Source organism: Lynx canadensis, chromosome B4, assembly GCF_007474595.2.
Source record: "Lynx canadensis isolate LIC74 chromosome B4, mLynCan4.pri.v2, whole genome shotgun sequence".
Classification (NCBI taxonomy): Eukaryota; Metazoa; Chordata; class Mammalia; order Carnivora; family Felidae; genus Lynx; species Lynx canadensis.
Genome location: NC_044309.1, coordinates 16,002,321 through 16,025,558, shown reverse-complemented (window position 1 = coordinate 16,025,558; position 23,238 = coordinate 16,002,321). Strand labels below are relative to the sequence as shown.

Genomic DNA, 23,238 nt, shown 5'->3' with positions numbered 1-23,238 from the left:
ATGTTCTCTGGCTGTTTTAGCTCAGGCGCTATAACAAAATACCGTAGACAGTGTGGCTTAACCAACAAGCGTTCATTTCTCACAGTTCTGGAGGCAGGAAGTCCGAGATCAAAGTGCCAGCAGATTCGGTGTCTGATAAGGACCTGCTTTCTCCTGTGCAGAGAGCTGCCTTCTTGCTGTGTCGTCATGTGGCGAAGCCAAGACAAACTGTGGTCTCTTCCACTTCTTAAAAGGGCACTAATCCCATAATGGGGGCTCCACCATCAACACCTCATCTAAACCTAATTACCTCCCAAAGGCTCTGTCTCCATATAGGGTTGCATTGGAGATGAGGGCACAAACTATCCATCCATGGCATTTGGCATAGATTGGCATAGAATGCACACACACACACACACACACACACACAGATATGCAATATCCAGTATGTCCTTCCTATTAGAAATTGCCATAGTTAGCGGCGGACTGTAGGGCGTGGAAAAGTGGAGATTACAAAAACACTTTAATCGTTCACGTAGAACGCGTGAGACTTAGAGAATCAACTTCATTCAGAGATACGTGTGCCTCGTGCAGTGCCTCAGCCAGTGGGTCAGTCATCCGTGTGGGCGATCCCTCTGTCTGAACCACCTTTCTCAAGGGTGACAAGTAATCCTGCTATCTCTGCACCCCGCGTTCCCAGTCACCTTTTGGAAGTAAACAGTATGCAGACGTAGCTTTCTCACTTCGTATGTGTTTTCTGAGGGCCACGCCAGCCTCTCTCAGCGGTGTGTTCAAATGCCAGACCGTGAAGCTGCTTCAAACATGGTGCCGGTCGTGGATAAAGAAGGACACCGCCGTAGAACTTGTAGACCAGGCGTAAACATGACCAAATCTAAAGCACTCACAGCGATTTTGGAATTTGCAAGCTGTGGTGATGTCAGTTGAGTTGGGGCGATTTGAACTGACGGACCAGCCAGCCATGTGCAGACGGGCTTAGGGCCCGTGGGGGCTTTCGGAAAGCTGGCTGGCGGGAGGCCACGCCAGGAGGACAGCCGCTAGCAGGATCGCCTGCATGGAATGTGAGAAGCGAGAAGGTGGATAAAGCGAGCCGTGAGAAACCTGGCAACGCCAAGAAGGCGTGGTAACAAAGATAATAATACTCAATGTCATCAGCGCTTTAATTTTTGTGCCTGCTGGGTGATGGGAACTTTGCAAGCATTTTACTTAATGCTCTCTCAGCCTCTTGCAAGGTGGGTTTGATTGTGCATTTTGCAGCTGAGGAGTCTGAGAGGCGGGCTAACAATTTGCTCATGGCCCCGTGACTAAGAGAGGAGGGAGAGAGGGGGCAAGACTTCCTCCTGGGGCCTTTCAGACTCCAAATGCACTTTTCTTTTCTCTCCGCCTTCCTCGAGGGTGAGATCTTGCTTACTATCAAGCAATCCAATTCACACATATTATTTAGGGCCTTTCTGCATTCCAGGAACTGAAGAGGCAGGTTAATTATCAGATTACTCTGTGAAGTAGCAGGACTCGGAAAGGAGCTTGGCAGGTGCTGAGACTATGATGCTTTCTGTTATTCAGGGGATGGAACAGTGGTTCCTAGTAGATACGAAGGGAGTTTGGTTTTCACTCGCTCCCTAGATCGTTAATTTTGAGAGTTAAACATTTTCACCTCGATTTCTTTCCATCTTTCCATCTCTTCAGAGCATCATATCCAAAAGCAGACACAGCTCGTCTCACACCCTTGAAACCCCCCAACCCCAACGGCTTCCCCTCCTAACTTCCCAGTCCAGGGCAACATGGCACGTTACCCAGATTGGAAACCGTCATCACCATGGCCACTGCTTACTCTTAGGTCACTCGGATCCAGGGGGCGTCCTGGCTTGTTGTTTCCTGTATCCACTCCTCGGTTTTGTGGCCGTCACTCATCCGAGTCATTTTGTGTCTCACCCCTGCGATGCTGGAATTGTCTGTCCTCCCCCCAGGCTCTGCGCGCCCCTCCCAACGTGTCTGTCTTCGAGCCACAACCTCTTCTTAATAACTACATTCTCAAGACTCCCTGAAGACCCAAAGTGAATCACTCGTTCCTTCATTAGAATGCCCTCCATGAGGGCAGAGATTTTTCTCTCTTTGGTTCACTAGCCTATCTTCAGTGCCTAGAGAAGCCTGGAGCATTTGTTGAGTGCATGGATTAACGCATGAGCCATTCACAGAAGAGGGAAGGAAGGAAAGAAGGGAGAGACGAGGCTAATATTGTAGTGTTCTATTCAATGTTCTAGTTCTAGTATTCTATTCAATGTTCTAGTATTCTATTCAATGTTCAAGCATTGTGCTAGTGACTTTACGTGTGACTGTATTTAATCTCTACAGTGTATTATGATCCACAGATTTCATCCACTTTCTCAAAATACATTTATTGAATATTTACCATGTGCCGGGGGCTCCACTCGACACTGAGGAAAGTGAGCAAGGCAGGTGCAATGCAGGCCCCCTTGGTTGGGATGTAGACTTGAGTTGTGTGGGCACATACGTGACCCAGAGATGCAATACTCAGGTAAAGGGACAAAGGAAGGAATTACAGTTTGTAATAAAGATGACAAAGGAAACAGAAGTCTTGCTGCAAAGGAGGTTGAGGCTTGGGGCACCTGGGTGGCTCAATAAGGTCAGCGTCTAACCTCGGCTCAGGTCATGGTCTCACCTGAGGTTCATGAGTTCGAGTCCCGCATCAGGCTCTCTGCTGTTGGCATGGAGCCTGCTTCAGATCCTCTGTTCCTCCTCTCTCTGCCCCTGCCCCACTTGTGCTCTCTCTCTCTCTCTCTCTCTCTCTCTCTCTCTCTCTCAAAAATAAATAAAACCTTTTTAAAGGAAGAGGTTGAGGCTCATAACATTCAACTGTGTCCTTGGAAAGCCATGCCCGGTGTGAACATCCATCCTTCTTTCCACTGCTCCTCCCCGGACAGCAGTTTCAGGGGGGCCCTAAGCTGCTCTCTGTTCCACGAATATACCACATTTCCCCATGCTCAGGCCTTTTCTCAGATTCCATTCAACAGACAGGTGTCCTCATTTTCTACACTTTCTGCAATGCTTGTTAGTTCAGGTCAGTAAGAAAGTGCCTGTGGCTCCAGGAAGCTCCTAGACTTGTAAAAGGATTAGGAACCACATAAAGATCTGTAATGCAGAGTGGAATGTGGTGAGTGCTCCCATAGAGATAGGAATGAAATACTAGGGGCTTCAGGAGGAACGATCATATCCCCTTGGGGGAGACCAGAAAATATATTTAGAAAAGGTGGTATTTGAAGAATGGGTACAATTTTTATAGCTTATCGTGGTAGAGAAAGAATGTTCGAAACTGATGAACCCCACTAAGAAAAAATCGCATAGAGGGCAGGGTTTCGGGGGGGCATTGAGGGAAGACTAGAATCCCAGTATGGCCCGACTGTGGAGCTGTTGTAGGGGAGAAAGGGCATCAAAAGCTAATACGGGACCGTGCGTTGGAGGATGAAATGCCAGAGAGAGAGGAGTTTATAATTAATGTGGTGGGCAGTGAGAATTCACTGCCATTTGTGTCTGGGAGAAAGGCATGCTTGTGGCTGTGCTTTAGGAAGAAGACTGTTGTGGCATCTGGGGGATGAATCGAGGAGACTGATTTGAGGGCTGTTTGCCGTAGATCAGGTGCATGGTAAAAGGAGCCTGCCCTTGAAGGGGGAGAGGCGGGTGTCCTGTGATGGCACAGGGGGATGATTGTTCCAGACCATGAAGTTAGAGAGAAGACATGCTTGTCAAAGGGCTCAGAACTTTCTGGACAGGAACTGAGAGAATGGATGCGGTATACACAGAAGAAAAAAGATGTTGTGGGAAATTAATCTCAGGTGAAAGAGAACTCACTTGTATCCTCTTACCTGGAAGTATCTTCCCTTCTGTAGTTGATGTAAAGTAAAACCCCATGGGCACCTGGGTGGCTCCGTTGGTTAAGCGTCTGACTCTTGATCTTGGCTCAAGTCGTGATCTCACGGTTCGTGAGACTGAGCCCCTTGTCAGCCTCTGTGCTGCTTGGGATTCTCTCTCTCTCCCTCTCTCTGCCCTTCCACTGCTCTCTCTCTCTCTCTCTCTCTCAAAATAAACTTTATTTATTTTTAAAAAAAAAAATTTTAACATTTGTTTATTGCTGAGAGGCAGAGAGAGACAGAGCAGGAGAAGGGGACGGGCAGAGAGAGAGGGAGACACAGCATCCGAAGCAGGCTCCAGGCTCTGAACTGTCGGCACAGAGCCCGACGCGGGGCTTGAACTCACGGACCGCGAGATCATGACCTGAGCCGAAGTCGGACGCTTAACCGAGTGAGCGACCCAGGTGCCCCTAAATAAATAAACTTTAAAAAACAATAACATAAAACCGCAGGAGGAAGGTGAGATATAAGCTGGATCATGCCGTTTTACCCTTTATGGCCCTTCTAGCCTGTTCATATGAGTTAATATCAATTACCTTATATTGTTCCTTATCTGATTTGAGTATGTTGGTCTGGTTTCCACAGATTTGTAAACTTGGGGACTTCTTTAGTACCCTCTAGAACAGTTTCTAAAGTTCAGAGAAAAAGCTTTAAGACACATTCCTAGAAATCTTTCTGAATCTTTTTGGGGGAAATAAAAGCAGATCATAGTCTCCCCCTAGAGCTATTTATTACTTACAGCTTCATCAAAATCTAATGTACAGTCTGTGATGAAGGAGACAGAAAGTGGTGAGTATGTAGGAGGGAGAGAAAGACATTAATTAACAGATGGAGGGAAAACCTAGTGCAAAAAACTCAAGTTGATGTGAGACAAATGCGTGAAGCTAGATTTTCCGTATTGCTTCACTGGATCCAAAATACAGAATGAAACCAGCCCAGTTATAAAAACCAGACCTTATTTGAAAGAGACCTAAATGATACTGTCAGAGTTTAGTTATTGGCCAAGTGAGACTACCTGAAAACAAGCAGTATTCGCTTGTGGCCTGTAATAATGTTTTTCCCATGTTTTGGGATAGAGAAGGTCTTATCACCACCAGAACATTTGCCAAGCGCATTGACATCTTGGGAAGTCATTCTGCCTATTTTGAGGTCACCTAGTTCCTGAGGGGCGGAAGTTTTTTTTTTCAGGAGATATTTCATTAATGGTCTAATGATAGTAACAGTTCAATAGCACCGTTTTCTTTTCAAGAACTGAAAAAAATTTTTTTCAAGTTCTGATTTGTCTTTATGGTAACCTGTGAGGTTGGAACAGAAGTATATTGATTATCTGGGTAGCCACAATGTCTTTCCTGTATATTTGAGACCAATCAAAGAACTCTGTCCCACTTATCTCAAAACTGACTGATTAATTGACCAATCCTTCCAAAAATGTGGAGATGTTTTATTTCTGGCATATCACATTCACTTTGCCAGCAAAATTATTTTCTTCAGAAACAATGACTATTGCATTTACTTTTAGATATGTTTGATAAACTCAGTGTTTAAAATATGCCCCATAAAACACTGGTCTCTACGTGTGCTGACAAAGATCATTATGATTTATAGAGATTAGAAATGAAAGTCAAAAGACAAAGTAACAGAAAAACAGTAAACACATAAATCAAAGTAACCCTAAATGCAAATGGAAGGAAATATAAGATGGCATAATGATAAGACTATGTAAGGCAAAAGATTAAGAAAACCCATTAAATTTATGACAAATAACTAAGAAAGACCATTTTGAGTTGACAGCTTTCTCCATAATTCTACTGCAATGGTTTCCAAAATATTGAGTAAAATTTCGTATTTCTGATTAGCTAAGTACTGGAAACATGCCCTCTAATGGGACACATGTGGATATATGGAATAAGTACAAAAATATTATGGAATTTGAGCTTAATATAGATTAAATATGTTTTCGTTATATCATAAATCATGAAAAATACAGAATTGTAATTTCTTCATCTGTCATCTCCAGAACTTCGGGAGTTTTGACATGTGTGAGCAGAATATAGTGCAGAGAGATTTACATGTCAGGATCACAGTTTTTGTTTTGCTGACTCTGGATTGTTTTTCACAGTTCTTGACTCGTGGACTCTAAACAATGATAATAATAACCAGACATACCATGATATCATTACTAAAATTGGAGTCTGGCCCAGATTGGAAAACTAATGGTAATCATGAGACCTTGCTTATTTTGAGTGCCTACTGTATGCCAAGTGTAAACTTATTTGCCATGTATAAACTTACGGAATCCTCTCAACAGCCCTACTATACATATGAAGAAACTGAGACACGGAGACGTTAAGTAACTTACTCAAGCTCACACAGCCAGGAAGTGGCAGACCTGGGATTTGAACCCAGGACTTCTGGCTCCAGATCCCACACTCTAAACTTCACTGTAAGGCAGTACCTCACACACTGTGGTATTTTTGCACTACAGTTGGTGATGTGCCCAAGACCCTTCGCGTTCTTTTCATGTTATCTGTCCTATCTCTTTGGATTTCTTTTGTTCCTGTTCTGATGCAGCAACAGAACACTTTTTGATTCAGAGAATATGGTGCCCTTAATGAATCATCAGGATGTCCATGGATATTTTCAGGGACTTTCTGTGGAGATCTCAGTTTTTAGTTCTGAGTCAGCCTACTAGAATGATTTGATAGTTATGGCGTATGACTCCTGCATACAATTACAAGAATGAAAATCCTCAACCACATCGCTGGTGGAGAAGAAATGAACCAACGTTTTTGGAACACGTAGCCTCTGTAAGTAAGAGCATCTTTGACTTACTGTCTTGTTGGTTTGAATTTTAGGGAGATTTATTAACGTTTGGGGTACTAACATTGCATAGGCCAAGAATAATGGGAGAGTTTTGAAATATGGGAGATTCAGTGATTACCTGACAACCAAGATTCTCAAGGCCAGACTAAACAGTGTTACTGAGGATACATATAAGCTTACTAGCCAGGTAAAACATTTCTTGCGCAATAATAATCTTATCGCTTTTGCGTATCAGGTTTTTCCAAGTAATGCTCATCAGCATCAGTTCTTTTAAAATAGAGCATCCTTAAAGCATCACACATGTACAAGGGCAAGAGCAAGAGAGTCCCATTGTAGAATGCATGTGAGTATTATAAACCAGATGAAATCTTAACTCCGTAGTGGCACAGTTACTTTAATAGATTGGATTATTCTGAAGACAACCAGTGACCCTCTTCCTTCCATGTATTTGAGTCCTAGTATGTGCCAGAATCCCCGTTATGTGCAAAGGACACAGAAATGAATAAAACACCTTCCTTGCATGCAGGGGGCACCCAAAATACTTCTCTCTTCTCTGCTCAATCTTTTTCTCTCTCAGTTTTGCATGATTGTGCTGCCACATTGAGATCTAGTTCAGCCGTTTCATAATGCCCCCACCCAAGGTTCAAAGTGCTTTGGTGAAATAACATCGACTTTTACCCTGAAATCCATGGAAATATGAAGTTTACTGTTTTGTTCTCCCTGATAAGAGATAGCATAATAACTAGTTGCCGGGTGACTGCATAAAACACAGGCCCCAAATGCAGCCGGTGAAGAGCAGTTAGCAATTAAGTAAAGGAAATGACTGGTGGGTTTGAAACTCAACACACTGCCCATGTACTTGTTAGCGTAGGGAGGCCTCTGGGTTGCTCTGACAACTTTTATCACTAAGGAAATAGTTTTGGTGACTCATGCTCGTACAGAACGACTTCTTTCAAAATCTGTGTTTTCGGTGACCTTACCATTATGCTTCTGTTTTCCTTTTTCTTTGGACGGGGACAGAAAAAGCTTCATTTGGATGGCATGGGTTTATTACTCAGTAGCATATTATTCGCTGGCTGGCTCATGTTTTGAAATTTAACGGACTCAGTGGTGATCAGAGTAAAAGGTCAGTAATTCTTGCAATATATTGCTATATTAAATGTAGAACTAAAGCCTATTTTCTAAGCAGAAGTGTTATATCTTATATTAACAACATCTCTTGTTGGTTACTTTTTTGTTATTTAACGCAACACTGTTATTCAAAATACTGGTTGTACTTTTGGCAAGTAAACCAAAATACTGAGGTACTTTGCACCGTAACCTAAAATGCCATAGTTGTCCCTCAAGGAGATGAAAAACTGGACTTAAAGTCTCCACTGAGAGTCGTCTGGAGATGATAATTATGAAAATAAAGGAACTTGAAGGAAACGCCTTTGCCCGCTTCTCCTTTCAGGTTAACTGTCTACCTGAAAGATGTTCCAACAGTATTTATTGACAATTGATATTTCTCTGCATTAAAATATAGTAAAGAAGTTGCAGAAGAAATGAATTAATTCAAAGAGTTATAGGCCGATAATGTGTTTGGAGAACGATATGGGAGAACTTCCTACAGGCAAAGAAAACCAGGAGCCAGGTGTCTTGCCTGGTAATTTCTGTGGTTCCAACCTTCAGTGTGGTCAGCACAGGGCTTACCTGGGTCCTCATTACATCTTTTGTTCTAAAAGAAACATCTTTTGTTCTAACCCCAGAAATCGTGCTGGGAGTCTCAAAATTTAGCTGTTTTCATTTTGCTTTTAATGCAGCCCTTTTCTGTTTTTAATTTTGTGGCTGGAAAAGCCTGAAAAGACAATGAGTCATGACAACCATTTCTTTTTCCTCCAGATAGGAGCCTTCAGCGTGAGGCGAGGGCACTGAGCACCATTTGTGTGATTCATGAGGCTTAGTGCCTGGGCGCTTTTCCGCGGGGCCCCTTTAAGGGGACCCACTAGTCCAGTGGTTCTCAAAGTGTGGTACCCAGACCAGCAATACCAGCATCACCTGGCGTTGGAAAGGCCATCAGTCCCCACCCCAGATGCACTGAATCAGAACTTTGGAGCAGAGGCCCAACAATCTGGTTTTTAATAAGACTTCCAGATGATTCTGAGGAAGGCTGAGGTCTGAGAACCACTATGCTAGTGAATTCTTAGTATTTGTGGCCATGAAGAGCATGAACAATATAGTGGCTGGAGAGGCGATGTTTATGACTCTTCATTTATGAGGAAATGAAGAATAAATAGAAAAGAATGTTTTAACTTTTAGAATTCAAGACTAGAAAATTAAAAAGCCTGGAATTTAATTAGGGGGACTGATTGCTTGCAAGAACCTTGCTTTCTCAGGGAAGGGCAATCTGATGACTAGGGAACTGTGAAATATATTGGCATGGTTCTGAAATTCTAGAATAAACTCTCGTGAGAGAAGGCACGGCTTTCTATATTAGGACATAAATTCAACCCAGGTGTGTAAAATCCTAGACGACTCTCGTGTTCCATTGGCTTTGCCAATTCATTTGCATCTTGAGGCCACAGTTTCTAACTGAAAACCATATGCGTTGTTAATTGCCACAAATGATCTCATCAGAATGAAGTCAGAGATTCAGAATTTGTAAGAGGATGTGTGAAGTGTTTTGATTATTGAAAAATGTGAAGCATAAGCATCAAGAATGATGAGTAGAGATATTGATGGCAAAGAGGTGGTTTAGAAGTTGATACAAAAAAGGATTGATATTTCAACTTCCCTTTGACATACACCTCCTTGACTGCTGGCTCTGTCGTGTATTAGTTTTTGATGTTAAGTAAATCACGGTTTTTAAAAGGTCTTCATCTTAGTTCCCTCAACAAAAATGTAGCATTTGTGATCCCTACTCAGAGGATTGCTATGAGAATAAAATTAGATTAAAATATGAAAATGCAGTTTGTAAAGGTCAAACATTACACATTTTAGATATTGTTGTTAGGACTGTTGGTATTTTGTGTCTGGGTTGGGAGGCTTTGTGATTGTTGACATAATGACATCCAGGAGTTTGGAATAAGTGTGTATGTCAGCAGATTTTATGATTACAAAAAATACCCATGTTTACTTTTCTATTAATTCTCCTCTAGTGGAATGTTTTCATTTTCTCATGAGACGAGAGAGATCCGCATATGTTTTATTAAGGAAAGCAAGCCTGATATCTTTTATCCTTTGAACCGAGGGACTACATTTCACTCATTCTTGCGGGGAACGATGGCAGATTCTGGGTAAATTCACAGGTCGTGGACAAGTCTCCATTTCTTCCAATGTAAAAGGAAGGTGTTGCTAATACAGAAGCGTGTGAAGAGGAAGTGAGAGATGTATATAAAATACATAGTTGAGGGGTACATGGTAAGCACTCGATAATGTGGGTTGTTATTAGTGTTGTTATCGTTATGAAATGATAGCTTGAAGAGGGGCAATGTGTCTGAATAGTCAAGGGAAGGAGAAAATAAGAAGACAAGGAGGCAGCTTGTGAAATGGCCCGACCATTTGGCACATGAAAATTCAAGTCCGATGACTTTTCTGGTCATGCTTGTGAAATCAAACAATTCTCTGATGGTTGCTCATAGAGAAAATTAATATAGTGATTTATAATCTGCACGTCTACTTCATAATCAACATTTCGGTTTTGCTTTAAAGTTCTGTTTCTTCCCTCTCCAGGCTTGAGTGTGCTAGATACAAGGAAAAGGGAGTACTGAATTTCTCTCTCCCCCTCCCCGCCTCTCTCTCTGTTTACCAAGTGTTTCTCCTCGTCCTTCCCTACCTTCCTGACTAAGGTCTCTTGCTGGTTAGGGTTAGGGCTCATTGAGAAGAGGTGAAGGGGAAAAGAAAGTTCTTTCTTGACAACTATTGTTGGTGATCTAGAGTTTACACCGCTCCATTGGGCATGTGTTTGAAATGGGCCCTTTTTCTAGCAGGTGTTTCTGTGGGAACTTCTCATCGTTGGGCTGTCTTGCCCAAAGTGCCCTTGACATGCACAGGTGCATTCGTATTTGTCTTCCACAGTCCCAAGAAGTCATTCGGAAATACACTCTGCTTCTTTTTGCTGTGGTAACTTCTTTCCAGGGGCTCATCCTCCCTCAGAATCTAAAACAGCAAGTTCTCCCCTATATGGCTCAGATCTGGTCCAAGGGAAATACTTTACCTACCAGAACTCAGAGGAGGATGAGAGCAGAGTTTTAAACTCCCAGGTGGTCCTGTGACGCTCTTTGCCTTGGACCTGAGGTGAGTAGCAAACAGCCCCAAAGATCTTGTTGGCAGAAAGGTCAGTCCACACAGCACGCTGGCAACTTTCTCCGAAAACTTTCCTCTGCAACCATCTCCAACTTGTTTATACCTTCCACAAAGATACATAGCTGGTTGTAAGAGTTTGATGTAACTCTTTGTGGAACCCTTCCTTTGCGTTGTACTGTTGTATTTCACCTTGGCAGGTGGTTTCTACTGCTTTTGCTACTTTACATGACACTTGCTTTAACTCCTATCAAAGGCAAAAAGGGAAAGGACCACTTTGAGGGTGCTCTCACTCCTCAATCACCCCAGAATTGTGGTCGCTGCCAGGGAGAAAATGGTGTGTCCGTGCAAATGTAATTGGGAACCTCCTGCGTGCCCAAATCACAACATAATTCCAAAGTTAAGCTTTAAATGTGAGCAAGGGTTTTGTTTTTTTTTTTTTAGATATTCATCTTTTCCTCATAGGTAGCTTTTTGTTTTTTAAAGTGACTGAGTTACAGTATTCCTGTCTTACGTTATTAACCCTTGAACTGACTTTTCTTATTGTTTTGGGAGCTAAAAATGTGTTTAAAAATGGTGTTCAGCTGAAGTTAAAAAACTGCTAACTTTTATCAGTTGTTAAATACAATTCCCACTTCTACTTAAATAAACTCATCTGGAGACAAACAAAAAATTTTATGTATTGTGTTTAAATTATCTTTTTGCATTACAGGCATAACTTTTTCTTTTTTATCTTTTTTTTTTTAAAGTTTATTTTGAGAGAGACAGAGAGTGTGAGTGGGGGAGGGGCAGAGAAAAAAGGAGACTCTGAAGCAGGCTCAGCACTGTCGGAGCAGAAGCCACGTGGGGCTCGAACTTGTGAAACTATGAGATCATGATCTGAACTCAGGCCCCAAATGTCTGTTTCTGTCTTGTGGTACTTCTGGGGGTGGGTGTCTTAGTACACTAAGAAAATGAACCTGGACTTGGAATGTCACGTAAGCCTCATTTTTCCATGTGTTTTTGTAGTGACCAGATGCTATTGTGAAAATTATATGGACCTTTCAAAATTTGCTGGGAATTTGAAAATTGGGTATGGTAGGTATTTGTCTAATAATTCTTAATATCAATTTGGTTATTTTCTCAAATGGGCTTGATTGGCGTAGTAGAGTAGCAAAACCTTAACATAATGACTAAATACTCATCTATGCATCCATCCACCCAAGGGGCTTATTTTATTTTATTTTAGTTTAGTTTATTTTATTTTAAGTTCACCCCTAGCGTGGAGCCCACCGTAGGACTTGAACTCACAACCCTGAGATCAAGACCCGATACTCAACCAACTGAGCCACCCAGGTGCCCCAAAGGGACTTCTAAAATATTAGAATTCTGTACTAAAATAAATATTGGCAATGCCTTCTACCATAGTGTTCTTTTCTTTCCTGTCCTCCCATTTCGTCTTCCCTGTTCTCCCTGTGTCTTCCTTTTCTTGTTTTCCCAGATATCTGGGGATGTGCTCAGGGGAGATGATGGTACTTGGAAAGAGTATCTGGGTCTGTCAAACTTTGAGCCAGTTTGAAGATAAGGAGGCAAGAGTCAAAAAAAGAGAAAGAAAGAAAGAAAGAAAGAAAGAAAGAAAGAAAGAAAGAAAGAAGAAAGAAAGAAAGAAGGAGATGCTTCTAAATCTTGTGCAACACTGTAATTTATTTTTTTAAGTTTATTTATTTATTTTGAGAGAGTCAGAAACAGTGTGAGTGGGGGAGGGGCCAAGAGAGAGGGAGACAGAGAATCCCAAGCAGGCTCTACCCTATCAGCTTGGAGCCCAGCGTGGGGCTCGAACTCACCAAACCGTGAGATCAAGACCTGAGCTGAAATCGAGTCAACAGCTTAACTGACTGAGCCACCCATGCACCCCACGTGTGACACTGTAATTTAAACAGGATTTAGCGTGGCAACTCACTGTATGGTGTATCAAAGTTGATACAAAGATGGTGAGCTGAGAGGAGCTGTACATTAGACAAAGCAAAGCGTGTGTGTGTGTGTGTGTGTGTGTGTGTGTGTGTGTATGTGTATGTGTGTGTATGTTAACAAGGTTTAGAAAGGTTTTAATAAATTGGAAGCATTAAGGGGCACCTGGCTGGCTCAGTGGGTAGAGAAAGCAACTCTTGATCTTGGGAGTCATGAGTTCAAGTCCCACCTTGGGCATAGAGCTTACTTAAAAAAATACAATAAAAATAAGTTGGAAGCCTCAAGATGAACTTGAGACTCTAAAAAGCTCCCCTGTGAAGCTGAAAGGGTTTAGACTGCCGCTCGTATCACACTCCTTTTAGCCAGAAGTTGTGTGGGGAACATCTAATGTGTTCCCCTAGCGCCTGGGATCCTATTTCTGCCACTCTGCCACCAAAAAGAGCTGGGAGGGTAACTAGTAACAAATCTTGAGGGGATACCAAAATGACCTTAGAACAGGAAGGAATAGCTAAGAAAGGTTTGCAAAAGAAGAGGCATTGTGGAACTTCCTACTAGGTGTGATAATGTACGACAAAGTTCCAGTAATTGCAAGTGTGGTTCGCCAGCCAGCATAGCAGACGCATCCCAAGAAGAGTGAGGCCCCATGGGGATGGTACGAACTTAGAATATAGTGTGTGAAAGAGGAAAGAGAAAGTGTTACACACCACCAGGGGAGGGAAAACTAGATATTTGTGGGAAAGTTAGGTTTAAAACCTCACCTTGCACCCCATATCAAAATGGATTTTAAAAAACGAAACGTAAGGAAGAGAAGCACATACAGAGACGTAGGATAAGTCACAAAGGAAAACTATGTGTATTTGATGGCAGAAAATTTAATACTTCTGTGTCATAAAATATTATAATCCAAATTCAATGGAAACTGATGAACGGGGAAGTGTTTTTACAATACACGTGGTTGACGGCTTTATAACAACAAAAATAAAATTGTGGTAATTCAATAAGAGACTCCTATCATCCCAGAAGCAAAAGGACAAATGTGAAAAATAATTGACGAAAGAAAAAATTACAGATGTCCCATAAAGATGTGATAATTCATGCTCGATGTTAACCAAAAAAGGGGAAAATAAAAATGACACCCTAATTGTTGGCCTACAAGATAGACAAAGGTTTAAAATGACATCACTTGTTCATGTGGATGTAGGAGGTGAATGTTCTCAGTCACTGCTGATGGGAGTTTGGACTCTAATCGTTCTGGAAATGAGTTTTGACAATATGCGTCAAGAACTTACGTAATAATTATGACTTTCACCTGTGACCCCCCCTTCTAGACTCTAGCTGATGAAAATATCAGAGCATTTGAATATTTATATGCATGAATATTCATGTACTGTTCATGGTAGCAAAAAACTGAATCCTCTTAAATGTTCAATACTGACAGACTAGGAACACAAATTATGGTTGTTTATGGACTACAGAAACAAGGAAGGAAAGATACCCAGGGAACAGTTTAAAAGTGGTTGTTTTTTAGGGGTAGGGATGAAATCAAGGTTTTTTTTTTTTTAGAAGGGTATGTCTTTTTCCTCCTTTTACTTTTGTGATTTGCTTTACCCCTCCAAATTAGCATGCATTATTTAGAAAATTCGGGAAAAACTAAAGATAACATGTGAAAGGATGATACATCTCTTTGATCAAAATGGAGAACTGGTCATGATACAATGTTAGATGAAAAAAAAAAAAACAAGGTATAAAACACAAATGCAGGGGCGCCTGGGTAGCTCAGTCGGTTAAGCATCCGACTTTGGCTCAGGTCATGATCTCGCGGTTTGTGAGTCCAAGCCCCTCATCAGGCTCTGTGCTGACAGCTCAAAGCCTGGAGTCTACTTCAGATTCTGTGTCTCCCTCTTTCTCTCTCTGCCCCTCCCTTGCCCATGCTCTCTCTCTCTCTCTCTCTCTCTCAAAATAAAATAAACATGAAAAAACATTAAAAAAACACAAATGCAGTAAGATTATGATTTTGGTAAAACATAATTAGTGCAAAGACTAGAGAGAGAAATACTAAAATGTTGGCCATAGTTATGTCTTGTAGTTTTTAAAATTTTCTTTTTTCATATATTTTCCTGTTTTCCAGATTACGTGTGATGGGCATAAATATTTTATTAGTAGTGCAAAAAGAGAAAGAATTATTCTCTTATAGTTGGATTGGGCTTTCAATACTCTGGGCATTTCTGATGTATGCTTATTAGGTCTCTTTCACTTTGGGTGATAAACAAAAATTTGTTTTCCAAATAATTATGTCTCACCTCTATAGGGAACAGGTAATGGGACTGAACTGAGGTCTGAAGCTTTTGGGTTTTCAAACTGTGAGCTCTACAAGGGTGCATAAATACTGCTCTTGGTTTCATTCTTTTCCCACCCTATTGTAGGATTGAGCCGTAAAGTGAAAGGAGTAAAAAAAGATGGGCCCTGCAGATTCCTGACATTTTTTCCTAACCAGAATGATTTTTAACTCCTAATGTGATTTTTCCCCCTCAAAATATATACCAACTCTCTTCTTTCATTCCCTTTGATATCTTCTAGATTTTTTTAAAAAATTAATGCTATCTTCTGATTTCTGTAAAAAAAAAAGCACTTTGGTGATTTGTAAATAAATCTGTTCATCTGGGGAATATTGATTTATGGGATGTTCAGCAAATCATATGAAGTTTTCTTCTTTAGATTCTTTGTTAAAAAAAAACACCTGAATATTCAAAAAGAAAACAGATAGGGTCTAGATGGATTTATGAGCATTTTAAACATTCATAAAGTTCTTTGAAACGTACAGGCCTGTGTGAATGTGTATGATGGATACTATCCTATTATTAAAGCATACTTTGCCATCCACTAAAATATAGTCTATTTTGGTCACTCTGTATTCTCTGAATGACTAAACATAGAGCAAATCCCTTTGGGACTTGTACTATATTTTAACTTCGCAGTAATTACCTTAGATGGAAATGGAACACTCAATCTTGATCTTCGGGAGTCAGTGTAACCTGTAATAGAAGGGTTAATGGCTTCTGGGGCATTCCAGCGTGAATAGAAAGTTTGGGGTTAAGTGGTACTTATGCTGTATCAGGTTTACTGAAGTGACTTTGAAAGGCTGTAAGATCAGTTTTAACAGTTTTAAGTAAATACAAAGTTGAGTTTTTTTTTTTCTTATGGAGTGAATAGACCTAGTAATAATGTTATTATATTTTGCTTATTTTTATCTCTAATGGATTGTGTGATAACGATCCCAAGTGATATTGTCGTGTATCTAAACTAGTACCTGACTAGCAAGGGTAAGGTGAAAAATGCTTTTATATGATTTTTCTCTGGATCTGGATTTTAATTTGTCAGCATTGACAACAGTAGCAATTAAAAAATAAAAAGGCTGCGAAGAAGAATGAAGTATTTTATAGAGCGTGTGTGTATGTGTGGTGAATGTGGGATGTGTGTACATGTTTTCCTCTTCCTGGCCTTGCTGGATCTGGCTAGGGGGATTTGGTTACTTCAAACAGTTCTGAAGGTTTGACGAATTAGCAGAGAAAAGGAGCAAAGTACGAATAGCTCTCTTTCATTTTTATTTCTTCTATTCCCATCATGAGTCTTGTTTTCCTGCCTGACATAACAAAGGCTATCATAGAAAACAATAAGGAAAGACATCTTGTAGAGAAAATGCAAATTAGTATCTTGGTAATATACCCTTTTTGAAAGCATACCAACCAGGAAAACAGTTCTCTGTGTGTAATTGTTAGAAAAGAATGAAATGTAACTTACATTATGACACAGTTGTTCAGAGAGGGAAGGAAACCGGTATTCATTGTTCTAGGCACGTTACTGAGGTTCTCTCTCTCTCACTCTCTTTACCTGTGTCGATTAATTATTGATTAAATACAGACATTACCTTGCTAGCAAATATTACCCTTGTTACATAAATGAAGAAAGTATTAGAGGCAGGATTCATATTGACTCATTTATTCTAAGGACCATGTTCCTTGCACTGCATCAAGGTGTCTTTGTAGAAATAACTGGGTCCAGAATCTATTACACATTTTAGTCATGCATCTTTGAGGTTGTCCCTTTTTTGTGAAGCAGAATTAATCTTTTTGTTTAATCTTTACAAAACGCATTGCCCTACCAGTTAAGGTAACCTTCATGGATCTCAAAAGTTGCCTTTATTCCTCAGGCCAACCTGTTCTGAGGAAGCAGTGTATTCTGGGAATCAGGGCTGCTTTAGTTTGGATCCTTGGCTTTCCTTCTGGGGGTGGAGGCCCAGCAGGCGTGGGACAGCTGAGCCTTCTGAGTGTCTTCTGTACTAACTTGTGATGTAGCTGGCCCTAGAAAGACCTCTGAAGGAAAACCAAATAACAGGTTCCCTGTTGTCATGGGCTTGGGCAAGTGACCTCAACTTTCTGGAGGTCAGATGAAGACTGGGTGAAATCAGGGTCATATGGGGTCACTTAGAGGCAGCTGCAGGGGTGGGTGAGGGTAGGGGAGGTGATCCGGAGTTCTTCTGGGCCCCTACTACCCATGCTTTAACAACACAACAGCTGTGTGCATCCGTGTGTGTGTCTGAACACACCCTCTGTGCCTGATCCTAGAGGAAATTTTGTTCGAAGAAAAGGTTCTACATCTAAAAATAGTTGGAAAAACACTGGCAAATAGTCCTTAAGATTTCTTCCGGCTCTAAATTTCCATGGGTGTAGGAGAGCAGTTTTAAAGATAGAGAATCCCCCTATCTTTAATGTACCTGAAATATAATCTTTAACATTTATTGCCAAACATTTTTAAATTAGACATTTCAGATATAATCTGAAAGAGAAAAATCAGTGTCAAAAATCTGTGACCGAGTACTTTGAGATGGTAAGCTATAGGGCCAACTGCATGGTTTCTATGCTTTTCAGCAGAAAAATCTAGAATTACATTTCCTCATGATTCTGATTAAAAAAAAAAAAAAACATTTATTCTCTTCCTTCTTCTGAGGTCAGCATAAGATAGTATTTACAACTGGAAGTCCCTAGAGTACACTTCATAAAAGAAAAGTACTATTCCTTCAAGACACCATGAAGTTCATCATTTTCCATCTGTTCTTTTTCTCTTGGAAGTTCATCATGTCATTGAAAGAACACACCTGTTGTTTCTTGCCTCTTTTGTGACAGTTTGTGAACAAGATGAATGGACATCAGAGGAAGAAATGAAATATTTGGTTACAAGGTTTGCTATTGTGTGAGTTCCTTTCCTCTATATCTTTAGGGCACTTTTTAATTGAATTGAATTGAATTGAATTGAATTGAATTATTTTGTGATTTTTTGAATAATTTATTGTCTCGTTAGCTAATATACAGTGTATACAGTGTAGTCTTGGCTTCGGGAGTAGATTCCCATGATTCATCACTTACGTACAACACCCAGTGCTCATCCCAACAAGTGCCCTCCTCAATGCCCATCTCCCATTTTCCCCGTCCCTCCCACTCACCCCCATCAACCCTCAGTTCGTTCTCTGTATTTAAGAGTCTCTTATGGTTTAGGGCACTTATTTTATTTATTAATTTTTAATTTATTTTCTATTTTTTTAAATGTTTATTTTTGAGACACACACACACACACACACACACACACAGCATGAGCAGGGGAGGGACAGAGAGAGAGGGAGACACAGAATCTGAAGCAGGCTCCAGGCTCTGAGCTGTCAGCACAGAGCCCAATGCGGGGCTCAAACCCATGAACCATGAGATCATGACCTGAGCCAAAGTCAGACCCTTAACCGACTGAGCCACCCCAAGCGCCCCTTGGGGGAATTATTTTAAATCAGTGTTCATAGTACAATAATTAAGCACTTGCTGCACACTTCAACACAGTTCATTTATTGATGGGCTATCTGTTAAGGTCATGACTTCACGAGACTGACTTTCAAGCAACTCTCTCCAATAAAACTTTCTGTGATGATGGAAGTGTTCTCTCTTGGCTGAGCAGTACTGTAGCCATCAGCCACATGTGGCTATTAAATACTTGGAGCGTGCCTAGCGTGACTAATAAACTACGTTTTCAATATTAATTAAGCTAATTTAAACTTCAATCAGCAAATGTGGCTGCCTGGGTCTCAAGCTGCCTGGGTCTTGGTGGGAGTTCAGAGCGAGACACTTATGTGTGCTGCTGTCTACAGACTTCCAGCGCTCCTAGGCTCCGCACCCCCTCGGTCATGCCTCTGGCTTGCAGATTTCCAGCCTCGCATCCATACTTCTCCAAGCCAGACCACTCCTAGACGCCATCCACAACCCCCACTTAGGGCCCTGAGAGGTCTGTGGCCATAAGCACCTCTCTGCAGCGTGCTGATGTGACCTTGTTCAGTTGTGGCTCCTAAAACCGGCATCACCCAATTGGGGGATGAGCAATTGCAGGGGTCAGAATCACGCTGTTGGACACAGTTGAAGGGACCGAGAATGAAATCACTTAGACGACGTCATCCGATAGATGCTGTTTATGAAACACACTTTTATGTTGTGCTAGGCATTGGGCTACGCGCTTCAGATTGTCCTCTAGCCCTCACAGCCACCACATGTCTTATTTGTACATATTTTAGACATGTGCTTAGGCTCAGAGAGGGTAAGTGACTTGCCCAAAGTTGCATAGCTAGGAAGCAGCAGACCTACGATTCCTGTTTACACTCTTTGGCTCTCATGATCGAAGAGGGACAGGTCTTCAAAATCAGTGCAGAAAGAATAGATTTTAGGTGACTGTAAACAAAGATGTTCTACTAATTTAAGGCCTTCACTGCAAACGTCTCCCTCTGTGAAGTATGCTGTGCCCCTCAGGAACAGCTCACAGCTGAGGCCTAATGCTGGCGCATCGGTACTGTGATGTAAAGGCCTTCTTGAACAAGCAGGAGGTTGCAAGTGGAAGATGAATTCTCAGGGCCTTTCTGATTCAGATCCCTTCTGAATACAATTTCCTCTCTTGAGGACATTTATTGCCAATTTACTCCCACATGACTACTTTTTTTTTTTTTTATTTTCCATGCAATTCATAAAGACCATTCTTTTTGCTGGGTGAAACCAGAATGTAATGTATTCATCACTCAAATTTGCATAAACAGGGTATTCTCTCCCTTCGGCCAGGCTGTGTAAGAATCCACATCACGTTTCACTGGGGAATAAAGAATGGCCTGGATCATGAAACTCAAAGATGATTGCCAAAAGTATTTTAAACATTTGGCGGACTGTCTTAGTTCTGTTGGATATTAATGTTCACGGGAATGGCAGGCAGGAGAGGAAGGACAAAATATGATAGATTTCAAGTTATACGATGAGCTCTTAAATAACTGAGATATGCTGTTGTTTTTTTTAACATAGTCTTAGTGTTATATTGTGCTCCTTAATTATTTCTGATATGCTTCCTTTGTGCCAGATGTTAACTAGCATTTTGGCTTTTTTTTTTTTTTTCAAGTGTATTTTGTGTGTTTTGAGGGAAAACAACACTGAATGTCCTCAAGTTTGACTTTTGATATTTGTATTGTCAGAAAGTGTGTTGAGCTTCTGTAACTAGAATATAAGCTCTGTGGGACATGTCACTGAGGATAACTTTTTGGGAAACTGTAGGATTAGAAAGCTGTTTTTCTCCTTTAAGAACATTTGTAGTTTGCTTTGGGAAAGAGTCATCAATGTGTATCCTCATTTTCTCTGTGCTCCCCATCCTATCCTCCTCCTGAACTACTCCTGACTGTGGCGCCCTCACCTCACACAACTTGTGCCAGGGTTTGGATGTGAATGCATACCTAATCTGAGGGGATCTAACATCTACAGTTGTCTCCACGGAGATGGTTGCACATTATGATTATGGCGAACGTTTTCAGTCTTGAAATGATTATCACACGTGATATGCTTTAGAGAGGAAATACCATGTATCCGGATGTGGTGGATCAGGCAGAAACCGGGTTGGAAAGAATTGAAAAGATTTCACGATAGGAACAGGTAGGATCTCTCAGAACGCTGGCAAGGTATGGATCAGGGAACCAAACACGTCGGGGTTTCTAGCCTAGGATTCTAGAAAGAAGAATCCGTTCGACAGAGAATTTAGAGAAGAAGGCTAGCCTTTCTGGGCAACATAAAGAACATGAGCAAGGAACGCGAGTGGGGAAACTGAGACACGAAGGATGTTTGGGGAATGCCCACTGTTCCAGTTTGCAGCAGAGCTGAAGAAGGAGAGAAAACAGAGTTAAGAAAGAAACATAAGTCGGGGGCTATATTGTGAAGACCCTTAAGGATCAGCGTGAACAGTTTGTAATCAGCCTGTGTGGGAATGGGGGTCTACCTCCCTCCCTCTCAGGAGATTGGCATTTTCCACGAACTCGTCCACATGGTTTTGGCCTGTCTCTCCCCTACAGGGTAAGATCGTTGGTCATATTTATTGTGATTTATAGTACCCATGCTAAACAGATTCTAGGTTTGTGTAACATTTTGGTTGTTGACCGTATATAAATCATTGTGACTACATAGCTCCCTTTATAGGTGCTGATATGTTTATTGTACTAATATTATGTAACAAACACTAGAAAAGTTTGTTTCATGCATTATATTTGTGATGTCACTGTGTATATATGATTTCCATAAATTAAGTTGGCTTAAGAGTACCTTTGTTCAGGGGCGCCTGAACACAGGGCTCAGTCGGTTAAGCATCTGACTTCGGGTGAGGTCATGATCTGGCCGTTCACAAGTTCCAGCTCTGCGTTGGGCTCTGTGCTGAGAGCTCAGAGCCTGGTGCCTGCTTCAGATTCTGTCTTCCCCTCACTCTGCCCCTTCCCCACTCACATACTCTCTCTCTCTGAAAAATAAATATTTTTTAAAAATTAAAAAAAAAGAGTACATTTGTTTACACCAGATTTAAAAAATGTCTTTTGGATAATTTCAATTTGAGCAGATAATTAACATGTGGCCAAAAGGGGACTCACTTTCTCAAAAACTAATTCAGGCTTAGAATCTTAGAGCTGCAGGGCCCTCAGCACCCATTTCTCCTGCTTCCTTCCCTTTTATTTTGCAGATGGGGAAACCAGGCTCAGTGCAAAGTCACATAATCAGTTATTGCCAATGCCAGGGCTAAGATTCTGTTCTCTGCTGTCTTTCTGCCACCCTTCGTATCTGAAATAAGTGACCAACAAAAACATTTAAAGGCCAATACACATTTACAATGAAAAAGTTTCATAGGAAACATCAAAATGGAGCAGTTCCATAATTCAGATAGGGTAGTCATACTTTTGTTTATAACATTACATTGGGGCACTTGCAAAGTTTCTAACAAATCAGTTCTTAACTTAATTACAAGTGGCACTCCCCAGTTTTTCCTAACAAAAGTTAACGTGTGGTGGTAATGGGAACAATATGACACCACACCATGATATCATTTCCTCCCTTGCACATGGCCATGTTTTACTTTGTGATCCGGCTTCTGACGACGTGGTCACTGGAGCATCTTGGAGAAGCAAGGCCCCGGCACTTGGAGGGACATAAATACTTCCGCGTTATATTAACAGCAGATCCTCTGTTCAGGATACTTTCCACGTTAAAGTACAACGAACCCCACTAACAATTACAGCAAGCGTCCTCTGTCCTGGCGTGCACAGGGGCTCTCTGCTGCATGGCCGCTGAATTCTGAACTTGTAACTAACTCCGGGACCCGCTCGCGGGAGAAGGCTGGTTTATCTCTGTCACCCCAGCACAGCCACAAAACCTGGCACGTGGTACGTGCACAAAACCAACGTTAGTGAGGTCTGGACACTTAAGGCTTCCAAGTGACAGTGAAGCATCGAGCCTGGAAAATGGGTTTTTCTGGGTTCTAACCTGTGTTCATTCACTTTGAGGCAAAGGTAGATTTCGCCCGTCTACTGAGCTCCGGCTTAGTGTTTTCTTCCAAAGTCCCTGAATGCACTCTGACAGGAAGATGGAGCGTAAATCAGGCTGCTATTCACTTGGGAGGCCGTACTGTTTTGTGTCCGTTGTCCCCCCGCTGACCCCTGTCACCCCCGGGGCTCCCAAGCTGCTTGAAGCTCTCGGAGCGCGGGAGCTGCGGGAGAGGGGGAACTGAAAAGCCGCGGAACCAGAGGCGAGGGAGCAGCGCGGGCGGAGGAAGGACGAGATGGGGGGGGAACCGGCAGGCCTAGCTGCGAGGCGGCGGCAGCGGCGTGGAGATGGAGCCCCTGCGGGTCCTCGAGCTGTACAGCGGCATTGGGGGCATGCACCAGGCGCTGAGAGGT

At 41.7% G+C, this 23,238-nt stretch overlaps 1 protein-coding gene across 8 annotated transcripts in view; it reads left to right on the top strand.

Moving 5' to 3' along the window:
* Positions 1–4,296: 4,296 nt before the first annotated feature.
* The window catches only part of TRDMT1 (tRNA aspartic acid methyltransferase 1), an 80,593-nt gene continuing 61,651 nt past the window's right edge, over positions 4,297–23,238 (top strand). For 2 of the 8 annotated variants that reach the window (XM_030320474.1, XM_030320469.1), the window contains exons 1-2: positions 4,297–6,730; positions 6,982–7,872. Coding sequence is in view for 4 of the 8 variants with exons in the window: in XM_030320473.1 (XP_030176333.1) it covers positions 11,981–12,104 (124 nt within the window). In the remaining 4 variants the exon portion in view is untranslated. Of the gene's footprint in view, positions 6,731–6,981; positions 7,873–7,911; positions 11,022–11,875; positions 12,105–21,811; positions 23,237–23,238 lie in introns of those variants that run through there. The other 6 variants (XM_030320467.1, XM_030320473.1, XM_030320470.1 and 3 more) reach the window with 6 other exon arrangements.